At 65.0% G+C, this 23,204-nt stretch overlaps 2 protein-coding genes across 2 annotated transcripts; one reads left to right on the top strand and one right to left on the bottom strand.

Moving 5' to 3' along the window:
• Positions 1–1,545: 1,545 nt before the first annotated feature.
• BRF1 (BRF1 RNA polymerase III transcription initiation factor subunit) lies at positions 1,546–19,794 on the bottom strand. The gene is made up of 18 exons (XM_004603610.2): positions 19,306–19,794; positions 14,500–14,580; positions 13,786–13,959; positions 9,719–9,750; positions 9,351–9,423; positions 5,589–5,738; positions 5,237–5,330; positions 4,993–5,119; positions 4,882–4,921; positions 4,725–4,817; positions 4,188–4,451; positions 3,978–4,039; positions 3,791–3,872; positions 3,428–3,483; positions 3,027–3,283; positions 2,673–2,721; positions 2,370–2,547; positions 1,546–2,187 (listed from the first exon to the last, which is right to left on the bottom strand). The coding sequence occupies exons 1-18, from the start codon at positions 19,487–19,489 to the stop codon at positions 2,150–2,152; spliced, it is 2,034 nt and encodes a 677-aa protein (XP_004603667.2). The 5' UTR covers positions 19,490–19,794; the 3' UTR covers positions 1,546–2,149.
• Positions 6,997–9,248, top strand: BTBD6 (BTB domain containing 6). Its single transcript, XM_055130551.1, has 4 exons — positions 6,997–7,442; positions 7,557–7,647; positions 7,726–7,844; positions 7,937–9,248. The coding sequence occupies exons 1-4, from the start codon at positions 7,060–7,062 to the stop codon at positions 8,967–8,969; spliced, it is 1,626 nt and encodes a 541-aa protein (XP_054986526.1). The 5' UTR covers positions 6,997–7,059; the 3' UTR covers positions 8,970–9,248.
• Positions 19,795–23,204: the final 3,410 nt, after the last annotated feature.

Raw genomic sequence — 23,204 nt, 5'->3', positions numbered from 1 at the left:
CCATTGTGTGGGGACAATGGTTTCCTGAGTGGGTCCTCCCGGCAGGAAGGCCCTAACGAGCGTCCATTTCACCGCACCCACGGCCCTTTGAAGGTGCCAGGGCAGGTCTGCCCCTTGCCAGTCTGGCTGGGACCACTGGCTCTCTGCACGTGCAAGAACCAGCCAGCCATGGGGACCAGAGCGATAGCACAGTGGGGAGGGCGTTTGCCTTTGCACGCGGCTGACCCGGGTTCGATCCCCAGCATTCCATATGGTCCCCCAAGCACTGCCAGGAGTAATTCCTGAGTGCAAAGCCAGGAGTAACCCCTGAGCATCGCTGGGTATGACCCAAAAAGCAAAAAAAAAAAAAAAAAAAAGGAAAGAAGAACCAGCCAGCCAGGCCGCAGCTGCCCACCGGGAGCCTCGTACCAGGCTACCCAGCCCAAGGGCCACAAGAGCCCTCACCCCCACCTGCCCTGTGGTCCTCAGGGATGAGGTGTAAGTAGAGGGACCCCCCCAAGCTGGTCCTAGGGCGCCCCCTGCTGCCAACTGACACAGCAGCTGGCACAGTCCTGGCTCTGCTATGTGCCACTTTCCCCTGGTCATTCCTGCAGCAGCACAGAGAGGGGAGGACCCCAGTGTCTGGGTGCAGGTGGCCGGCCGGGCATGGGCGACACGGGCACTGCTGAGAATAGCCCTGAGGCTCCTGGGCCGCACCCCCCAGCCCTCAGGGCCAAGGGGCGCCCTGTCTTGGGAGCAGCCTCAACTGCGGGCACCCACGGCCCAGAGGGGGCTGGGCTTCCCAGCGGGGCCAAACTCCTGGGACGCAGATGCGGGGTTTGGGGGAACAGGCGCCCTGAGAAGGGGGGCATGGTCTGTGCTAGAGCCCGGCATGCAGGTGGGCGGGAACTCTGCCACGGAGGGCTGGGTCAGGGCGCAGCTCCAGCCTCACTCAGGCTGGGAACCCCCCAGTGCAGACACCCTGCCCCGGGCCCAGCTGCCTCCACGGGCATGTGGTCACCAGCCTGAAGTGTCGCTGTGCCCCTGGCCCTGGGGGTGCAGATGCAGCAGGGTAAGCACAGGGCACAGACTCCGTGCCCCAAGGCTGTATGCCCTCACCTTGGTTTCTCAGGGGAGCCCTGCTCTGCCCTGCCCTGCCCACACATGCTGGTCTCCTGGGCTGGGCCTCCCCTTATCCTCCTGGCTCCCTGGCACGGCCAGCTCACACCCCCCATGCCCTCTGCCCCGGCTCCCTGGCACGGCTGACACCCCCCTTACCCTCTGCTCCGGCTCCCTGGCACGGCCGGCTGACCCCCCTTACCCTCTGCCCCGGCTCCCTGGCATGGCTGGCTGACCCCCCTGTTACCCTCTGCCCTGGCTCCCTGGCACAGCCGGCTGACCCCACTGTCTGGCCGGGCTCTCGAGGGGCTGCTCCCCTCCACACCAACAGAGCCCTCATCTCATCTCTCCACCTCATCTCACTGAACCAAACAGGACAGCCCGGCAGACACCCGCCCCGCCTGCCTCTCAGCACAGGCCCCCATGCTGCAGGAATCACGCCACAGCTCCGCTCAAGTAACTGGTCTTTGTTCCACCACTGGCCCCTCCGCAGCAGCTTCCAGAAGCCCCAGCCAGGCCAGGGCCACGCGGAGGCCAGCCACCCCATCATCTCCTGGGCCTCACGGGGCAGAGCTGGTGCCCACTCCAAGACCTCACAGGCCCAGAGACTGGGCAGGGAGGGGGGCAATGCCTGCTGGTGGGGTCACCGCGGCTGGGCGCAGGTTTGGGGGACCCCGGGCTCCTCTCCGGGAGAGCCAAGTCTGGCTCCAGAAGCAACCGCCACACATGGGCCCTGCACGGGCCGTCCTGCCGAGTGTCGCTGGTCAGGGGCTGCAGCCCAGCGTCCCTGAGCCAGTGAGAGGGGGCGGGGGCCCCAGACAGCACGGGCTGGTCCCTGACTCAGACCCACCTGCTGCTGCCCACAGCACCCCAGGAGGGGCCAGGCCAGTGCCAAGTCCAGTGCCCTCTGCTGGACGGTGACAGCCCTTGCACTGCTCAGAATACGGTCCCCAGGGCACGGCCACGGAGCTGAGAGGGGGTGCGAGGTCGCGCCCCCTTGTCTCCCAGAGTCTCAGTGCAGGCACCGCCAGGATGGGACGTGTGGCTATGTTCAGAAGCCGTCGTCCTCGTCGCCGTCACAGCCGTAATCTGCAGAGCATCGGGACCTGTGAGGCCACCAGGCCCAGCACGGAACCACGGGAACCGGGGAACCGGGGAGCCTCAGGAACCCGGGGACCGGGGGAGCCAGGGGGCCGGGAGAGCCGGGGAGCAGGGCAACGCCTGGTCTCTGCGGGACTCTGGGGCACGGGGTCCGGCACCTGCGGCCTCACCATTGCCGCCCAGCATCTGCAGGGCGCTCACACAGTGCTCCCCATCCTCCTCCTCGGGCTCCTCCTCGTCCGCATCCTCAGCAGGGTGGTAGGACACAGGCCCACTCTCCACCACCACGGCCACCGTGGGCAGGGGCGGCTCGGCTCCGAAGGCCGGGGAGCCCGGGGGGCGCAGGGCCTGCCGAAGAGGGGCAGCAACCTTGAGGGGCGTGGCCCTCTACTGCCTGCGGGGCCCAGGTCTCCCACCCTCAAGGGCTGCATGGCCTGGGCCTGCACCCCGAGGTGGCAGCGGCCACAACGCACCTCTCCCAGTGCCTTCTTGGTCGGCTGAGTGGACACCAGGGGCCGCAGCCTGGAAGAGAGCAGGACAGGGCTCAGAGGCGTCCCCGCACTGCTCCAGGGCCACAGCCCAGCTCGCGGTTCTGAGGTGTTGGGAGGCCTGGGGTACCCGCAGCTGGGAGGGGGCAGGAGGGGTGCAGCTACCGGCTCTGGAGACTGCTCCCGCCCTGGCAGGAAAGCCAGCCCTCCCGGACCAGGGGCTCCCAGGCCTCCAGCAGGGCCCTCGGGCCTCACGGCAGGTGTGGCAGGAGCCAGAGCGCGGTGGGAGTGGGCCCTGCTCCTCTCTGGGGACCCCTCCCTGGCCCGCCCTATACAAACCTCTTCCCTACGCCTGGCACGGCAGCTTCAGGCCGTGCCCGGCTCCTGCTGGCCGGTGGCTTGCGGGGTGGCCTCCTGGCGCTGGGCCGCTGCTCAGACGCCACGTCCCCCGCCGCTGGTGCCCCTTTGGTGTCCAGGCCGCGCAACACGCTGTAGTTGATCTTGCTGGAGATCCGCTTCTGCTCCAGCATCTTCTCGATGGCCTCGCCGGCCGTGCTGGCCTGAATGGGCTCACGGCGCTTGCACGACTTCTTGGGCTGGGGGGCACACATAATGAGTGGGGCCTGGACAGGGGGCTCCCACGCTCCCCTGCTCAGCGAGAGGCTCTGGGAAAAGGCTCACATAGGACAAGGCCAGCCCCCGCCCAGGTGTCGGGGAGAGGCTGGCGTGTCCCGGCCCACCTTGTGTTCCTTGTAGATGCCCAGTTCCTTCTCCCTGGCGATCCTGGCCTCCTTCTCTGCAAGACCGACAGCCTGCATCAGAGCCAGAGGTAGGCGGACAGAGAGCGGGATGCGGACAAAGGAGGTGGAGATGGGGTGGGAGGCGGGGGTGGGGGTCAAGGTCGGGCAGGGACAGCAAGATGGAAAGGTCAGGGATCCTGGGGCCTGGGTGAGGACAGCAGGGCAAGGGTGGGGACAAGGGCAGGATAAGGAAAAAAAACTGAAGACAGGGGCAGCAGGGCAGAGCTGGGGAGAGCGAGGCAGGACTGGTGACAGCAGACGGGGCCGGGGAGAGGGCAGGGACAGTGTGCGGGGCCGGCTCACCCCTCTGCTCGCGCAGGTACTCAGCGTTCTCCCGCATCCACAGCTCGGCCTTCACTCGGGCCTCGGCCTCATTGAGGATGTACTGGGATAGAGCACAGACGCCTGACGCGAGTCAGCACCACGGGCCCTTCCTGTGCCCTTGAGACAGGACCCACCCGCCGGGCTCGGTGCAGAGCCACGCGCTCACCCTGTCAATCTCCAGGTCGTCGATGCCACTGAGGTCCAGCTCGCCATCCACAGACGCGTCCTCTGTGGAGAGCGTGGTTCAGCGTGGCCTGGGCAGGAACCCAGCTTCCCGGCCCGGCCCGGCCTGACCCTCCCGGCCCAGCACACAGTGTCGGGGTCCCAGGCGCCGCCACCCATCCTCCCCATGCTGACAGTCCCCGCGGGCACGCACTTGGGGTGCGGCTCTGGGAGGAGATGCACTCCCGGATGGAGTCCGAGATGCCCAGGCTGGCCGCCGTGGGCAGGGGCCCCAGCAGGGACTCGAGGGCAGGGACCCTGCCATCCCCGTCCGGGCCCCCGGCCCCGTCGGAGGTGCTGGGAAGGCCGCAGAGCTCCCGGCAGAAGTCCTGGTTCAGGTGGCTGGCAGCCACCTCCAGCTCTTCATCCTCAGCGTCCTCCTCGCCAAACAAGCTGCAGGCAGCGTCCTCGAGGCAGCCTAGGAGCGAGCGGCCTAGACGTCAGCAGCACCGGGGCCGCCCCACACGGGGCCACAAGCCTGCGTGTGTGGTGATGCCACTGGCGGGGGCAGCCGCAGAGCACCCGTGTGTCTCAACAAAGGCTTGGCAGAGGGGACGTGCCCCCAGGACGGGACAGAGCCTGATGCAGGGAAGGTGGAACTGGCCCAAACGCCCACCGTTCAGAGACCCCGCCCGAGCCCACCCTCGGGGACCTGGGGATGGCCGAGGCATGTGGGCCGTGGGGGACGCACCGTCTCTGCTCAGGCCACCGAGGGCACCCTTGGCCCGGGGCCGGCTGCTCTCCAGCTCGAGCTCGATGGCGTCCTGGTAGCTGGAGATCTCACCTGCACACAGAGCTGGGTCACGCGTGGCCACGCAGGGCACAGGGCCCGGGGGCTCCTCACTCACCTTCCACCTCCTCCAGCTTCTTGGACAGGACCTGCTCCAGCTGTGGGGTGGGCGACAGTGAGCCTCGCGCCCCCGCCCCGCAGCTTCCCAGGGCAGCAGACCCGCCAGTACCTGCTTCATGCGCAGGCGGCGCTGCCCCGCCGTGTACGAGGGGGGGTCACACTCCTCCTCCAGGTCCACCTTCATGAACTCGTCTACGGTCAGCTGGCTGGTGGGGGTGTCCTCGAACTCCGTGAGCCTGCGCAGCCGGAGGACGTGAGGGCCACAGCTGTCACTCACCCACGTCCCGGCCCCGCCGTGGCCGCCCTCTGTGTACCTGCGCAGCGGCCACGCCCCACAGACCCTCCTCGCCCACCTCTTGCGCAGCGTCGACTCGCACACCTTGACCACGCCGATCACCTCCTTCACGGTCCTCCGGAAGTCATGCATCCTGGCAGCCACCAGCAGCGCTGTGGACACGGGAGGGCAGGGTGGGCCCCGGGGACAGGGGCCTCTCTGCAGAGCCGCATCCTCCCGCGTTCAGGCAGGTGAGGGCCGTGCGGGACAGTGACAGGGCCGAAGAGAAAGGGGCCAGGAGGCGGGGACCAGGAGAAGGGAGAAGGAATATGGTAGGGACAGAGAAGACGGGAAGGGAGCCAGGGAATCCGGCAGGCACAGGGACAGGAGGGAAGAGCAAGGACGGAAAGGGCGGGCAGCCCCGCGCCTACCTGCCCCGCAGAGCCCTGAGGGCCGCCGGCCCGTGTGCATCCAGTCCCGCTTCATCCGCTGCAGGAGCCGCAGCGCCGTCATGGACACCTCGTGGTTCTTCTCACCGAATTCCAGCAGGTGGGCGAAGCGCGGAATGTACAGGCAAGGGTCTGCAGGGACACGCGGTGCTGAGTCCGGCTGGTGCCCTGCCCTCGGCCTGCCAACATGCTCTGCCCACTCATAGTCACACGAGCCCGGCCGGACAGCAGCTGACGGGCAGACAAGCCTGGACGGGAAGGACAGGAGGGCCCAGCACGAGAGAAGGCACTGCGTGACAAGGGGGCGTCCAAGCAGAGCCTGGGGAGGAGCTGCAGGCCAGTGGGCCAGGAAGTGAAAGCCAACGAACACGCCAAGTGAGGACAAAAGGGCAGTGACACAGACACCCTCCCGTGATATTCTTGCTTTGAACCTGGTGGCCCAGAGACGTGTCTTTCCACAGGCTCCATGGATGACAGGAGTTTCAGTGTGCCAGAGAACACGCCTCCAGGGCACAGGCAAGAGACAAGGGACACAGCGCACAGACAGGGGTGCAGGCCACCAGACAGAAGCCAAGCAGAGAGCAGAAACACGGACAGAGACACAGGACGGAGCACACACAACACAGAGACACGGGATATAGATGCGACAGGGACACAGACATGGGACACAGAATACCTGAAACAAACACAGATCTCAGCAAGACATGAACCACCAAGCCACAGATATGGGACACAGACACACAACACAGGACATAGGGCACAGGACACGGACCACGACACGGGACACAGGACATGGAACACAATCACGGGACACAGAATAGGCACTGGAAGGACACACGCAGGGAACGCGGCACACCCTCGGCCACGGAGCAAGGGTTGAATCAGACACGCGCCTCGCCGCTAACTGCCTGCGTGGGAGTGTACCGAGTGCCCCGGCGAACGGACACGGCGCGTAAGGCACGCCCAGGAAAAGCCAAAGGCACTGGGGGGCAGGGGCCCCGCGCCGAACCTCCCGGGCCCATGGGAGGGGCCTGCAGGGTGCCTCAAGCGGGACAGAAACGCCGGCCGAACCACGGATCCTGGCCCTAACGCTCGGGCCCCTGCGGGATACCCCCCAACAGAGGCTGGCACTCACACCGGCAACGCCTGTGGCAACAGGGCGGGCGGGTGGGCGCCTGAAGCCAGCGACGGGGCAGGGCCTCGCGGGCACGTCACGCTCGGGGCGGAGCGAGCGCCGAGGGCGGGGCCTCGCGGGCACGTCACGCTCGGGGCGGAGCGAGTGCCGAGGGCGGGGCCTCACAAAAAACGTCACGCTCGGGGCGGGGCCTCGCAGACAGGTCACGCTCGGGGCGGGGCCTCCAGGCGCGCCGCGCCGCGCCGTGACGCGCCGTGACCGGGGGCGGGCGGCGGCCGCTGGGCGAGCCCTGCGCCGGGCGAGCGGCCGCCGCGCCCCATGCTGCTGCCCCTGGCCTGCCTGCACGGGCGGGTGGCGCAGTGCCTGGCCGCGCTCCTGGTGCTGGCGCCGCCGCTGCCGCGGCCCCGGCGCGCCGCCAGGGCGCACGGGGCCAGGGTGCACGGAGCGCCGCCCTGCCCGCGCGCGGCGGCCGCCCTGCCCGCGAAGATGGCCGCGGAGCTGTACCCCGCGCCGGGCGCCGCCGCCGCCACGGACATCGCCAACAGCAACGCGGGCGCAGCGGGCGCCGCCGCCGCGGGCAGGAAAGGCCCGCCCAGCGCCCCGCTCCCCGCCCCGCCGCCGCCCCCCGCGCCGCCCGCGCCCGACAACAACAACCCCGAGAGCCCCAACTGGCAGTCGTTCCACCCCACCCTGCGCGAGAGGTGAGCCGGCCCCGCCCGCCCTCCCGTCCCGCGCGCCCCGCGCGCCCCCTGCGCCCCGCGGCCCCCGCCCCCGCGCCCCCGGGCCCGCCCCAGTCCCTGCCCGTGCCCTCGCAGGAACGCTCTGATGTTCAACAATGAGCTCATGGCTGACGTCCACTTCGTCGTGGGACCCCCGGGCACAGCCCGCAGAGTGCCTGCTCACAAGGTCGGTGCGGCCGGCCTCTCCCCAGGGGGGCGCGGCGGGAGGGCCCTGCCGGCTCAGCGTGCTTTGGTCCACCTGCAGTACGTGTTGGCTGTCGGGAGCTCCGTCTTCTACGCCATGTTCTACGGGGACCTGGCTGAGATCAAGTCGGAGATCCACATCCCCGACGTGGAGCCGGCAGCGTTTCTCATCTTGTTGAAGTGAGTGGGCCCCTCGGCAGCCTGGAGTGGTGGGGAGCCCCGCCACCCCGGCTCTCACACAGGGGGCCTCTGACGCGCCCTTGCCCCACCAGGTACCTGTACAGCGATGAGATCGACCTAGAGGCGGACACAGTGCTGGCCACGCTCTATGCTGCCAAGAAGTACATCGTCCCCGCGCTGGCCAAGGCCTGCGTCAGCTTCCTGGAGACCAGCCTGGAGGCCAGGAACGCGTGCGTGCTGCTGTCCCAGAGCCGGCTCTTCGAGGAGCCCGAGCTGACCCAGCGCTGCTGGGAGGTGATCGACGCGCAGGCCGAGATGGCACTGCGGTCCGAGGGCTTCTGCGAGATCGACTGGCAGACGCTGGAGGTCATCGTGGCGCGGGAGGCGCTGAACACCAATGAGGCGGTGGTGTTCGAGGCGGTGCTGAGCTGGGCGGAGGCTGAGTGCAAGAGGCAGGGCCTGCCCGCCACCCCGCAGAACAAGCGGCACGTGCTGGGGCCGGCCCTGTACCGCGTGCGCATCCCCACCATGACGCTGGAGGAGTTCGCCAATGGCGCTGCGCAGTCGGACATCCTCACGCTGGAGGAGACCCACAACATCTTCCTGTGGTACACCGCGGCCAACAAGCCCCCGCTGGACTTCCCGCTGGCCAAGCGCCGCGGCCTCGCACCACAGCGGTGCCACCGCTTCCAGTCCTCCGCCTACCGCAGCAACCAGTGGCGCTACCGTGGCCGATGCGACAGCATCCAGTTCGCCGTGGACCGGCGGGTGTTCATCGCGGGCCTGGGCCTGTACGGGTCCAGCTCGGGCAGGGCCGAGTACAGCGTGAGGATTGAACTCAAGCGGCTGGGGGTGGTCCTGGCGCAGAACCTGACCACATTTGTGTCCGATGGCTCCAGCCACACCTTCCCTGTGTGGTTCGAGCACCCAGTGCAGGTGGAGCAGGACGCCTTCTACACGGCCAGTGCCGTCCTGGACGGCAGCGAGCTCAGCTACTTTGGGCAGGAGGGCATGACCGAGGTGCAGTGCGGGAAGGTGACCTTCCAGTTCCAGTGCTCCTCGGACAGCACCAACGGCACTGGCGTCCAGGGTGGCCAGATCCCCGAGCTCATCTTCTATGCCTGAGTCACACCCGTGGCTCGGTGGGGGCCGGGAAGCCGCTGTCCGCGTGGTGCCCGGCGCTGTGGGGGGCCTGCTCACGGTGGCCGCGGGCCTCAGTGGGGGCTCAGCCCAGCCTAGGCCCCGCCAGTGGCGCTGTGCCACCTGCCGACCGTCCTCCCCCATCTCAGCTCCTGTCCTGAGCTGAACGTAAGGCCTTCCCTTCCCATCAAGCAGGGAAAAGTCACTCAGAATAGTTTGTCTATTTAAAGTGGGTTTTCATAATAAAGTTTCAACGAAGAGCCACACGCAGTTCGCCTGTAGCAGGCGTGAACCGCACGCCCCCCCACTTCACCCCCGGGCAGTGTCGCCCTCTGACCAGACTGGGAAGGTGCCCGTCGCACTCACCGATGGCCGGCGCGTTGATGCACAGCTCTCGGGCCAGCAGCAGGAAGGTTTTCCCCAGGACGTACACGTTCACCTATGGAGGACACGCAGGCCAGCTCTGTGCGGGGGCACCCCGGGGCCAGGGTTGCACCCAGAGGCCCAGGAAAGAAGCAAAGGGCTAGAGAAGGAAGACAGGTAAGGCGCTCACTCTGCACATGGGCAACCGGGGTTCCAGCCTGGGCACCCCAGCCGAGTGATCCCTGAGCACCGCTGTGTGGCCCAAACATGAGGCCAAGTCATACCTGAGGCCTGCCATCCACCTTGGGGCTCATAGGGCAGCGGGAGGACCCAGTCCCCACCCCCACCCCACCCACGAAGGAGGGGCCTACCTGGAGCAGGTCACTGAGGTCCAGAAGCATGTCTGAGGCTGGGTCAAGGAGCAGATGGACCGCGCCTGCCTTCCCCATGGACCCATGGGGGCACCCCCACCGCCACAGGCCCGAGCGCCTGTCCCTGCACTCGGCTCTAAAGACACGGCATGTGGGCGGGTGGCCTGGCCGTGACCCTGCTCAAATGTGCAGATGGTGGCCAGTGACATGCAGAGCATGTGGGACGCACCCGGCCCACGGCAGCAGCCAGGGTCTGCCAAGGGAGCCAGCAGGACAGAGGGAGCCCACAGAGCCCCTCAGGGTGTGGACATGACTGGGTGCTGGCAAGGAGGGGCTGGAGCAGCTCTGTGCCAGCTCCGTGGGAAGGGCACCCACCAGAGAGCTCTGTGACACCGACAGGCAGCTGGACCTGGGCAATGCTGGGGCAGTGCTCTGCCACTGAACCCATGGGCCCTGCCAGGAGTCAGCAGTGACCCTCAAATGCCCAAGACGGGAAAGATACCACGGGGGAGTGTTTGCCTAGCAGAGTCGACCCCCAGTTCAGTCCCCAACATCCCATGGGTTCCCGGGCACTGCTGGGAATGGAGGGAGGGGAGGAAAGGTGGGCGGGCTCGGGCAGGGCGCAGGCTCACCCGCCCTGGCTGCAGGAAAGGCTGCAAGCCAGTCAGACTCCTGGAAGTGCCACCGGCTGGACCTGATGCCCCAGCTGGGAGGCCTGGCAAGGCAGTGCCCCTTCTGAGCACCTGGGGAGCACGTCACACTACCTGCACGCAGCAATCTTGACACAGGACCTGGGGACCCTCTACGAATCAGGTCACTGCCGACCCTGAGTGTACAAGAGCTCAGCACGCACAGCAAGGGTAGGGCACAGCTGCCGCCACCACCACGGGTGTTCTGAGATAATCCCTGCAGTCACACACACGGACCCCACTATTCACGTAGTTACACACAGCACTCCCTGCACACACACACATACACGGACCCCACTCACACAGCACTCCATACACACACACACACACACGGACCCCACACACTGCTCACATAGTTACACACAGTGCTCCCTGCACACATACATAGACCCCACTCACTGCTCAGTTACAGCGCTCCCTGCACACACACACACATGCACACACACACACAGACCCACTCACTGCTCACAGTTACACACCGCTCCCTGCACACACACATACACACACAGACCCCACTCACTGCTCACTTAGTTACACACCGCTCTCTGCACACACACGGACCCCACTCACTGCTCATAGTTACACACAGCGCAACCTGCACACAAACATACACATATACATATACACACAGACCCCACTCACTACTCATAGTTAACACAGCACTCCCTGCACACACACACATACACATGGACCCCACACACTGCTCAGTTACACACAGTGTTCCCTGCACACACATACACAGAGACCCCACTCACTGCTCACATAGTTACACATACAGCCGCTCCCTGCACACACGCACACACACACACACACACACACACACAGCCCCCACTCACTGCTCACATAGCTACACATAGCGCTCCCTGCACACACTGTCACACAAGCACAGGAGTGTAGCTGGCCCTGGGAGCACTGCCACACTTACTTCCCTCACCGTCCGGGTTGAAGGGAATGCCCCAGCCAGCCTAGTCTGAGGAATACATGAACACGCTGATCTCTCCGAACAGAAAGTCTTCCGAGGGAGCTCAGCCAGGTCCCCGCGAGGGTAGACAGTGCGGGGTCAGGCGCCTGCCATGCACGCAACCCCCCAGGGGTCCCTGCCGAGCACAGGAGAGAGGTACGCACTCAGCGTCGGGGAACAAGGCTGGCTCTGACAGCACCCCGGGCTGGTGCCAGCCCTGCAGCTGAGCTCCGGGGCTGGAGGGCGCCATCTCCTGGACATACATGCTCACTGACCTCAGCTGGGCACCAGCGATCCAACATCCACTCCCACAAGGGCAGAGGGTGGCTGGCCAGGCCCGGTGTGCACAAAGGAGCTGGCAACATCCCAGTTCCTAGGCCTGGGTTTTTTATGGTGGCGCCAGGGAGAAAGGCGGGCGGGATGCAGAAGAAGCCCCGATACTGCATGTCCACCAGGCGACAAGAAGCAGGCCTGGCCAGGCACCCAGGCTGAGCACGCAGCCAAGGAGGCCGGACATCCAGGCAGGTCAGCCTGGGAGCACACACCGTCCCCCGCACCCGTGGGAGCACACACCGATCACCCCATCCATGAGAGCACACATCCATCACCCCCGTCTGTGGGAGCACACACCCTGTCACCCCCACCTGTGGGACCACACGCCCGTCTGTGGGAGCACACACCCACCCACCCCTCTGTGGGAGCACACACCCTGTCACCCCCGTCTGTGGGACCACACACCCGCCTGTGGGACCACACACCCCTCTGTGGGAACACACACCCACCCACCCCTCTGTGGGAGCACACACCCTGTCACCCCCGCCTGTGGGACCACACCCCCGTCTGGGGGAGCACACACCCACCCACCCCATCTGTGGGAGCACACCCCCGCCTGTGAGAGCACACACCCACTCACCCCGTCCGTGGGAGCACACACCCACTCACCCCATCTGTGGGAGCACACACCCACCCCTCCTGTCTGTGGGAGCACACACACACCCATCCACCCCGTCCGTGGGAGCACACACCCTGTCACCCCCGTCTGTGGGAGCACACCACCGCCTGTGGGACCACACACCCACCCACCCCTCTGTGGGAGCACACACCCACCCACCCCATCTGTGGGAGCACACACACACCCACCCCGTCTGTGGGAGCACACCCCCACCCACCCCGTCTGTGGGAGCACACACCCACCCACCCCTCTGTGGGAGCACACACCCACCCACCCCGTCCGTGGGAGCACACACACACCCACCCCATCCGTGGGAGCACACACCCACCCACCCCTCTGTGGGAGCACACACACACCCACCCCATCTGTGGAAGCACACCCCCACCCACCCCGTCCGTGGGAGCACACACCCACCCACCCCGTCCGTGGGAGCACACCCCCACCCACCCCGTCTGTGGGAGCACACCCCCACCCACCCCGTCTGTGGGAGCACACCCCCACCCACCCCGTCTGTGGGAGCACACCCCCACCCACCCCGTCTGTGGGAGCACACACCCACCCACCCCGTCTGTGGGAGCACACACCCACCCACCCCGTCTGTGGGAGCACACACACACACACCCCGTCTGTGGGAGCACACCCCCACCCACCCCGTCTGTGGGAGCACACACACACCCACCCCGTCCGTGGGAGCACACACCCACCCACCCCGTCTGTGGGAGCACACACCCACCCACCCCGTCTGTGGAAGCACACACACACTCACCCCGTCTGTGGGAGCACACACCCACCCACCCCGTCTGTGGGAGCACACACCCACCCACTCCGTCTGTGGGAGCACACACACACACACCCCGTCTGTGGGAGCACACACCCACCCCTCCTGTCTGTGGGAACACACACACACACACCCTGTCTGTGGGAGCACACCTCCGCCTGTGGGAGCACACAGCACCAGCCCCCTCACTATCTGGTCTCCAGGGTGCCTGGCCTCTGGCAATCCTTCCACTGTGAGCGTCCTCATGCTATGGAGGACACAGAAGCTGGGCCAGATCCCAGAGCCACCACAGCCCCTGGAATCCTGGAGGCAGTGACACCAAGCCCACCTGCCCTGCCGAGCCACACGGGCACGCTGCTGGTGCGGCACAGACAGCACTGAGGGCACAGGAGGCCACCCAGCTGTGAGTGATGCTGGGGGCAGGTCCCGAAAGACCTGGTGATCTTCACGTCTACACTGATACAGTTCAAGACTCACAAGGTCTTTCAGGCAAGCCTGTGACATTGGGGGCCCGAGCCGGGCCCCGTGGATGCCCTGCAGCTGGAGTGAAAACGGGCCCTGAGAGGGGCGAGCAGAAGGTTCCCTGCCCCCCACACCCTCACCAAGGGCTGGCCAGAAGCACGAGCATGCAAGCTGGGAAGAGAGTAGGGGGAGGACCCCGGGCCAGGGCCCCAGCAGGAAGGATACGGGGTGTACCCTCGGTCCGGCAGACCAGGTAGAGACAGGCGGCAATGACGTGTGCCAGCTTGCGCCCGCGCGTCAGGTGCTTGCTCACGGCCATCTTAAAGAAGTTGAAGGCGGTGTCCAGGCAGTGCTGGTTCAGCTGCAGCTGGTTTCCCAGGTGATGGATCTGCCGCCGCCCTGAGACACAAGGGAGCAGGTAACATCCAGCGACCACAGGCCACAGGGCCCAGAGCCCACCCCAGGACGGGAGAGACTGGGCCAATCCCGGGCCCCTGGGCACTGTGGTCTTCCTGAAGCGGGACCCCAGCCCAGAAGCTCGGGGCTGAGATGAGGAAAGGGAGCACCATAAGACAGAAGCGGAGAGCAAAGGGCCCAACGCTGGTCTGCCCTGGCCACAGCTGCCGAGTCCACGCTGGGGCTGGACAGTCGGGCCCTCCAGAGAGCAAGACAGTGGCCCCAGCGCACGACCCATATCTAGAGCTGAGCAGGGGGCAGGGCCTGGCATGTGGCACAGGCCACGGCGCAGCAAGCGTCAAGGCCCACTCGGGCTCGGCACACTTGGGGTGGGACCAGGAGGGCCAGGGCCCTGGGGGTGACACCTGAGGGGCCACTGAGTCCCGAGGTGATGGCACTGCTGGCAAGCTGCAGCCACTGGAGTGTTGGTGCTCAGGAAATGGGGTGTCGGGGCAGGGGCTGCAGCAGCGCCCTGGGCCTCACCGTTCTGCAGCGTCTGCGCTCTCGACTCCTTGCCCAAGTTCACGTGGAAGCCGCCGCCCAGGGTCGGGGTCTTGCCGGCACCTGGAACGCAAGGACACCATCAGTCGTCTTGGCTCTCACCATGGCGGTCACCCCCACTCAGCCTCCTCCACAAGTGCGAAGCCTCGCGGTACAGTCTCCTGAGCCTGTCAGCCTGTCAGGATGGGCACTCGGGGGATCCTCCCTTCCCGGGTCACAGGGAGAAAGTTGCAGCTGAGCAGGAGGCAAATCGCACCGGCAAGCAGAGCCGTCCCTCCAGCTCCCACCTCCTCCTGGCCCTTCCTGGACCCCGAGACACCCACTTCCCGTGCACATGGCCACACTCACATGTTCTCTCTCTCTCTCTCTCTCTCTCTCTCTCTCTCTCTCTCGCTCGCTCGCTCGCTCGCTCTCTCTCTCTCTCTCTCACACACACACACACACACACACACATTCCCACCACGACAAATGGAGGCACTGACATGTACACACACATGCAAGCACATTCACTCAGGAACATGCAATCACACGTGTCCACACAGGCATGCGTATGTGCTCACACAGAAGCACTCACATGCACTCACATGCTCACAAGCACATGCACTCACACGCAAGTACATACACTCACTTGAGTTTTCAGCCATGGGCACAACTGGAAAAGCGGGTGGACAGGGCTCACCCACCGGGCAGTGTCCAGTGGGGATGTGGCTGGGGTGGAGGCAGGGTGGGAGTGCATCGAGGGTACAAGGGCAGGCCGAGGAGAAAGGTCAGCAGGACTGAGGCCTGTGCTGGCGACCAAGAACAGCACAGTGCCAGGCGGGGGCAAACAGAGCACCAGCATGGTATCCACAGAACACTACTCAGCCCTGAGGAAGATGCCATTTGCCCCTCGCAGGAAGGAGGGCCAGGGCTAGACATCAGGGGTTTAGATACTCTGTGCACACGGCCAAACCCAGGTCCAATACCCGATACCCCATTTTGTACCCCAAATTTCTCTAGGAAAGATGCCAGAGCGTAAAGCCAGGTGTAAACTCTGATCATCACCAGGAGTGGCACAAACACAAAAGTTAAAATAAAAAAAATTGGGGGGATGAAGAGATAGTAGAGCAAATAGGGCACTTGCCTTGCACATGCTGACCTGGGTTCAAGCCCCAGAACCCCAAAGGGTCCCCCAAGCCCCCTAGGAAGAATTGGTAAGTGCAGAACAAGGAGTAGGCCCTGACCACAGCCAGGTGTGGGGAAAATCAATCCAGGAGGAGTTTACAACAGAATTTGTGCGTCAGAGGGAGAGGGACTGTGTTGGCGGACCAGCCGGGTTCTTAAGGAGGGAAGTGATAAAAAGGCAGAACAGACTTTTCTTAAGAGCCGAAGGGGCCAGGGACACAGCTTGGAAGTATGGACCAACACTCCCTGGGGGCCCCAGGAGCCACCCCGCACCCCAGGAAAGACAGACAAGAAGGAAGAGGCCGGGGAGTGCAGGCCTTGGCGCAGGTGGGCGCCCCCCTTACAGTTGTGATTGAGGGGCAGGTAGGGTGCTTGCCTCGGGCGTGGCTGACTTGGGCTCATTCCCTGACACCCCATGTGGTCCCCTGAACACAAGCAGGAACGACCCCTGAGCACTGCCAGGTGTGCCCCCGCTCAAATAATATAAAACTAAAGTTTTAATACGGCACTTTTGAAACTCACACTAGACTTGCTGAAGTGAAAGGGCAGGACATCATGCCCAGCCAGGTCCATCTCCCAGTGGACAGCGGAGGGACAGCAAGGCTACTGGGAGCCTGTAGAGAGGCCTGGCCCCTGGGAAGCAAAGCCAGGATTCCCAAACCCCAGGGAAGGACTGGGATGAGGAGGCCAGGGCCACACGGTCGCAGCTCGGGAAGGATATAACAGCTCACCCTCCCTCTTACACTGTCCTCTGCTCCGGCCCCGTCCTCCCTCTCAGCCCGTCCTCCCTCTCAGCCCATCCTCCCACTCCCTGCCCAGTCCTCCCTCTCAGCCCGTCCTCCCACTCCCCACCCCGTCTTCCCTCTCAGCCCGTCCTCCCTCTCAGCCCGTCCTCCCTCTCAGCCCGTCCTCCCGCTCCCCGCCCCGTCCTCCCTCTCAGCCCGTCCTCCCGCTCCCCGCCCCGTCCTCCCTCTCAGCCCGTCTCCCGCTCCCCGCCCCGTCCTCCCTCTCAGCCCGTCCTCCCGCTCCCCGCCCCGTCCTCCCTCTCAGCCCGTCTCCCGCTCCCCGCCCCGTCCTCCCTCTCAGCCTGTCCTCCCTCTCAGCCCGTCCTCCCACTCCCCGCCCCGCCCCGCCCTCCCTCTCAGCCCGTCCTCCCTCTCAGCCCGTCCTCCCGCTCCTTGCCCCGTCCTCCCTCTCAGCCTGTCCTCCCGCTCCCTACCCCGTCCTCCCTCTCAGCCTGTCCTCCCGCTCTCCGCCCCGTCCTCCCACTCCCCGCCCCGTCCTCCCTCTCAGCCCGTCCTCCCGCTCCCCGCCCCGTCCTCCCTCTGGCCAGGGGCTACGCTCTGGTCTGTCCTCCCCTCTGACAGACCCCCCAGCATCCTGGAAGAACACAGAAGGGGGCCATGCCAGGTCAGGAGAGACAAGAGCAAAGCACAGGCACAGTGAGCTCTGAGCACGAGGGACAGCCATGGTGACAGGAAGGGTCACGACAGACCTGCAGATGGCGTCAAGGATCCAGGCCAGCCCCAGGCCAGCCCCAGGCCACCACTAAGACATGGGGTCACACCAGAACTTCTGCAAATACCAGGAGCAGCCCCAGCACAGCCGTGGGGAATGCACAGAGACGGGAGCAACGCCGGCAAAGACAGGAGTGACGCCGGCAGAGACAGGAGCAACCCTGGCACAGAGACAGGAATGACCCCGGCACAGCCATGGGTGACACACAGGGACAGGAGCAACCCCAGCACAGAGACAGGAGCAACCCCGGCAGAGACAGAAGCGACCCCAGCAGAGACAGGAGCGACCCCGACACAGACAGGAGTGACCCCGGCACAGATGGGAGTGACCTGGCACAGACGGGATCGACCCTGGCACAGATGGGAGTGACCCGGCACAGATGGGAGTGACCTGGCACAGACGGGATCGACCCTGGCACAGATGGGAGTGACCCGGCACAGATGGGAGTGACCTGGCACAGACAGGAGCGACCCCAGCACAGACAGGAGCGACCCCAGCACAGACAGGAGACCCCAGCATAGACGGGAGTGACCCAGCACAGACAGGAGCGACCCCGGCACAGACAGGAGTGACCTGGCACAGACGGGAGCGACCCGGCACAGGGGAGCGACCCCGGCACAGACGGGATCAACCCTGGCACTGACGGGAGTGACCCGGCACAGACAGGAGCGACCCCGGCAACGCTCAGAGGTACTTCTGCCCTCCCAGCCCCTGGGCGCCCTCCTGCACGGCAGAAGAGAAGGGACCCCCACAGCCCCCGGCTTGTTCCCTGAGTGCAGTGGAAGCTGTTTGCTCCATATAAACCCAAACAAAGTCCGTCCAATCCAGGCGAGCCACTGGCCACTGCAGTGGACACATGAGCCCCTCAACAGGGCACTGTGGATGTCAGCGCTGCCACACCACGAAGGCTGAGCCCCAGGTGGACAAGGGGAGCCTCGAGGTCAGTCCGGGTCAGCTGTAGCGTGCCCGTGACCCACCCCCCACATCTTGCCAAGGACGAGCCCGGAGCCCCTTGCAAGCGAGCAGACACTCCCCTCAGTGGGAAAAGGAAAGTCGGAGAAGAAGAAGGAATCTAGCAGCGCCCATCGACACGCAACACAGAAAACGCCACGGTCCGAGAACTAATCATTAAGTTCAGCAAGGTCGTGGGAAAAGGCCTGGGGGTGGGGGGGATTAGTCATCCTGCCATATTCCAGCCACGGGCTGCTTTCGAACAAAAAGGAAAAACCGAAACAACTCAGAGGAGCCCTAAGAGATCTCAGGTAGGTGTCCACGGGCACAAAGGGGTTGGGGAAATCACCAAGGCTAGGAGCAGTGTCAAAGGGACCCCCAGAGCAGAGAGAAGCCCCACCCAAGGGTGCTCATGGGCTGCAAGACCCCACGTGGAGATGTCAAATCTTCCTACACCCATCAGGAGACTGGGTTTGACTCTCACCAACACCTGGAGGCATTTTTGGTAAACACACAGGACCACCCTGGCACCGTCCAAGGCTGAGTGGCCTGGGAGAGCGACTGCATCTCCTGCACGGGGCCAGGGTCACAGAGGATCGGGCAGGAGTTCGGGTGCATCAGGAGGCCTGGGCAGCGTGCTTGTGTCCAGCCGGCTGCCCAGCGGGCTGAGACCACTTGGGAGCCCCACAGAAAACATGGGGGAGACAATGCTCCAGCCCATCACTCCCTGGGCCCTTCAGCACAGGGACAGCGCCCGCCTGAACCCAGACACGGCAGGCCCAGGGAGGGGGCCACAGGCCTGGATGGCCACCAGGACGGCTTCCTGCAAGGCTGCACAGAGCTGCCTGGGGCACCGGGAGAGAACACTTGAGTCAGCTCCAGTCTCCCGCAAACGGTCCCGCGGTGACAGCGGTGGGACTCGCCGCCCCCGTCCCGCGGGGACAGCTCCCCAGGAAGCAGCGTCCACTGAGCCCACCCGCTGGGGGGCGGGGGACGGACAGCTGCTTCCTCCCGCTCCCCCGTCCCGTCGAACCCACGCAGACGCCCCGCGCCCGGCCGGCCTCAGTTTCCCTGGTCCCGCTCGGCCCCGCCCCCGGCCCGGGCTCCCGCTCACCGGACGGCCCCGGCGCCCCCGCCCGGCCCCGGCCCGCTCACCGTCCAGCGACACGAACTGCCCCACGGCCGAGGAGCCGCCGCCGCTGTTCTCCACGAACTGCACCTCGGACACGATGATGTTGTCCTCGAGCACCGAGCCGCAGGCGGTGCACACGGCGTCGCCGCGCGCCGAGTCGAGCTCGATGTCCGTGCCGCCGCAGCCGCGGCACACGCGGCCCGTCATGCCGGCGGTGGGCGCGGGCTCCGCCGCCCCGGCCGCCCGCCCGCCGCCCGCCGCCCGCCGCTTCCGCGCCGCCCGCGCTCTCGCGAGGCCGCGCCGCCGCGCCCGCCGATTCGCAGCGGCAGATTCGTCGCGCGCCGGGCCCACCCCACCCGCAACGGCCGCGCTCGCGGGACGGGGCCGGGGCCCGGCTCGGGGGCCGGCGGGGACGCGAGGACTCGAACCCGCGACCTACGGCCCGGGGGCGGACACCGGCCACCGGCCTCAGAACGCGAAGCCGCGGGCCTCACGGACCGCGCGCAGAGCCTGAAGGCGGGGCGGGTGGTGGGGCGGGACCTCGGCACCGCGCGGCCCGCGACTGGGCCCGGGGCTGGGGGCGGGGCCTGACGGGGGTGGGACCTCGTCACGGAGCGCGGCCGGAGACTGGGCCGGGAGCTGGGGGCGGGGCCTGACGGAGGGTGGGACTCGTCACGGAGCGCGGCCCGCGACTGGACCCTGAGCTGGGGGCGGGACCTGAGGTGGGGCGGAACCTCATACGGAGCGCGGCCGGCGACTGGGTCCGGAGCGGGGGGCGGGGCCTGAGAGGGGGCGAGGACTCCCTGACGTAGGGGCGGGCCCTCAGCGCCCAGCGCAGCTGGTGACTGGACACGGAGCTGAGGGGAGCGGGACTTCGGCGCTGCGCGAGACCGGCGACTGGGCCCGGGGATGGAGCGGGGCCCGAACGAGGGCGAGGCCTGACGGAGGGGCGGGCCCTCGGCGCCGAGTGCAGCCAGTGACTGGACGGAGCCTGAACGAGGGCGGGGCCTGGTGGGGGCGGGCCCTCGGCGGCGAGCGCGGCGGGCGTCTGGACACGGAGCTGAGGGGGGCGGGCGCGCGACGGACGTCTGGGCCCGGGATGAGGGCGGGACCTGGCGGGGGCGGGCCCCGGCGGAGAGTGGCCAGAACCGGGCCGGGCCGGGGTCCGAGAGAGCGGGGCGGTGTCCCCGCGGCCTGTGGCGGGGCCTGGTGCGGTAAGTCTGCGGGGAGAAGCTGGACTGCCCCGGCTGGACGTGAGGCCCGACGCGGCCCGTGAAGACCCCCCCCGCGGGCGGGGTCTCGGCGGTGGGGCCCAGGGGTCAGCGAGGCTTTGCCTAGAGGGGGCGGCCCACCCTGCTGCGCCCCTTCAGACCCCTCCCGTGTCCCCCTACGCCCGCGTCTGCGTCAGCCTCACCTCCCGGCGCCTCCTGTGGTCCCGGACCTTGAGCCCTGAGCACCGTCTGTCGAGGTCCAGAAAACAGAAGCAAAAACCTATCACGTCAGGGGCTGGAGCGATAGCACAGCGGGCAGGGTGTCTGCCGTGCTCGCGGCCGATCCGGCTTCGATTCCCAGAATCCCACATGGTCTGAGTCAGGGGTAATTCCTGAGGGCAGAGCCAGGAGTGACCCCTGTGCATCGCCGGGTGTGACCCAAAAAGCAAAAAAAAAACCCAAAAAGCAAAAAAACCTATCACGTCAGAACAAAGCCATTAAAACCACCTGCTGGAGCCGGAGGGCGGGGGGGTGGGGATCAGGGCTCTGCGCGGACCCAGCCCGCCTTGACTCCAGCCCCATCTGTACGCCAGGGAAGGGGTCTCAGTATAGGAAGTGTGGCCCAAGAACCGAACCAACCAGGCGGCGTTGGTTCTTTACTTGGCCCCGGGGACAAAAGCATGGGTCCAGCTGGGTCCGGTCAGGGGTCGCCTCAAGGGCGTCTGGTGCTGACAGTACACAGACTGCTCCTGAGGGAGAGGAAAGGCCGAAGAACCCCAGCCTTCTGCTGCCCTAGTCTGCCCTGAGAGGCAGGAGGAGCCAAAAGGTGGAATCGAAGCCCAGGAGATGTTCTTCCCCAGGAGGAGGGGCGCCTTTCCGGCAGTGCAGCCTTGCCCTCCCCAGGACCCATGGCGGGGGGTGCAGATTCCAGAAACTGATGCAGAGTGGACCACGACCGTATCTATAGCCACCCTGAGACCAAAGCCAAAAGAACTTACCTGTTTTGAAAAGCTGGAACAGGGGCTGGAAAAAGCACAGTGGGTAGGGTGTTTGCCTTGCATGCAGCCGACCCAGGTTCGATTCCCAGCATCCCATATGGTCCCCTGAGCACCGCCAGGAGTAATTCCTGAGTGCAGTAAAGCCAGTAACCCCTGTGCATCGCCGGGTGTGACCCAAAAAGCAAAAAGAGAAAAAAAAAAAGCTGGAACAGTGTCACGAGCGATACTACAGTAGATAAGGCGCTTGCCTTTCAGGCAACAGACCCGAGTTCAATCCCTGGCATCCCATATAGTCCCTTGAACCTGCCCAGAGTGCAGAGCCAGGAATAACCCTGGGTTTTGCCCAAAAACCAGAAGAAAAAAAACTGGAATATTACTTTCTCTCTTTAAAGAGACTCCCTATGGGGGCTGGAGCGATAGCATAGCGGGGAGGGTGTTTGCCTTGCGCTCGGCCAACCCGGGTTCGAATCCCAGCATCCCATATGGTCCCCTGAGCACCGCCAGGAGTAATTCCTGAGTGCAAAGCCAGGAGTAACCCCTGTGCATCGCCAGGTGTGATCCAAAAAAAGCAAAAAAAAAAAAAAAAAGACTCCCTATGGAAGCCCCTTTTACCCCTGCCACTCGAGCTAACTCCCCTCCTGTCACTGTAGATTTGGTTTCGGTTTGGGGGCACACCTGGCAGGATCAGCGACCCTTCTGGCTCTGGAAGTGACCCCTAGCAACATGGAAACTTCATGTGGTGTTGGGGATAAAACAGAAGCCAACCAAATGCAAAGCAAGTGACTTAACCCTCGTGCTAGCTATCTCCCTCGACCCATCTCTAGATTTAATACAGATATTCCAGAGGCGGGAGCGGGGGGGGGGAGGGGAATGGGTGGGAGGGATACTGGGAACATTGGTGGTGGAGAATAGGCACTGGTGGAAGGATGGGTACTCAATCATTTTATGACTGAAAAGTAAGCACAAAAGTTTGTAAATCTATAACTGTACCTCATGGTGATTCATTAAGAAGTAAACTAAAAATAAATAAAATTAAGTTCTTTCCTGTTTAATTAAATAAATAAATAAATATTCCGGGGGCTGGAAAAGGGACAGCAAGTAGGGTGCTTGTCTTGCATATGGCCAACCTGGGTTCAATCCCCAGCATCCCACATGGTCTGTGGTAATTGCCAGGAATAATTCCTGAATGCAAAACCAGAAATAATCCCCAAGCATCGCTGGGTGTAGCTCAAAAACCTAAAATAAATATTAAAAAAATAAAACTTCAGGCATTCCCCATATGTAGAATGTCAGGGGACTTGAGGGATCACTCTCCAACCACACTGAGATCAGCATCCTCTCATTTTTCCTACTGAGGCCATCTTGCATGTTTGTCTTTTTGGGTTTTGGGGCCATGCCTCAGTACTTGGGTGTGGGTGAGTGATACTCCTGGCTCTGTATCTGGGAGTCACTTGCAACAGTACTCGGTGGGGCCTGGTGGTGCCAGGGATCAAACTAGGCTTGGCTGTATGCAAGATAGGCACCTCAATCCCTGTACCATCTCTCTGGCCCCACATTTGTCTTGTTCGAAGTCTTGTGTTGTAAACAGTAAAACTGCCAAATCAACCCAGAATCCCATCTTTCTCCCTCCCTACCCAAAGATGAGTTCCGGGCCACCATCACCCCGGCGGTCATTCTACCCATCCTCTGCGTGTCTGCACTTTTCACAGGGTC

This window comes from Sorex araneus, chromosome 3, assembly GCF_027595985.1.
Source record: "Sorex araneus isolate mSorAra2 chromosome 3, mSorAra2.pri, whole genome shotgun sequence".
Taxonomy (NCBI): domain Eukaryota; kingdom Metazoa; phylum Chordata; class Mammalia; order Eulipotyphla; family Soricidae; genus Sorex; species Sorex araneus.
Note: the sequence above shows the minus strand (reverse complement) of the source record. Positions and strands in the feature narration are given on the sequence as shown.

Coding starts and splice junctions, on each gene's coding strand:
- BTBD6 (XM_055130551.1), top strand. CDS start 7,060: ATGCTGCTGCCCCTGGCCTGCCTGCACGGGCGGGTGGCGCAGTGCCTG. Junction 7,443..7,556: donor CACCCCACCCTGCGCGAGAG/GTGAGCCGGCCC, acceptor GTGCCCTCGCAG/GAACGCTCTGATGTTCAACA. Junction 7,648..7,725: donor GCAGAGTGCCTGCTCACAAG/GTCGGTGCGGCC, acceptor GTCCACCTGCAG/TACGTGTTGGCTGTCGGGAG.
- BRF1 (XM_004603610.2), bottom strand. CDS start 19,489: ATGACGGGCCGCGTGTGCCGCGGCTGCGGCGGCACGGACATCGAGCTC. Junction 9,751..13,785: donor CCGGACCGAGGGTACACCCC/GTATCCTTCCTG, acceptor ACCCAGCCTCAG/ACATGCTTCTGGACCTCAGT. Junction 9,424..9,718: donor ACCTCAGTGACCTGCTCCAG/GTAGGCCCCTCC, acceptor TGTCCTCCATAG/GTGAACGTGTACGTCCTGGG.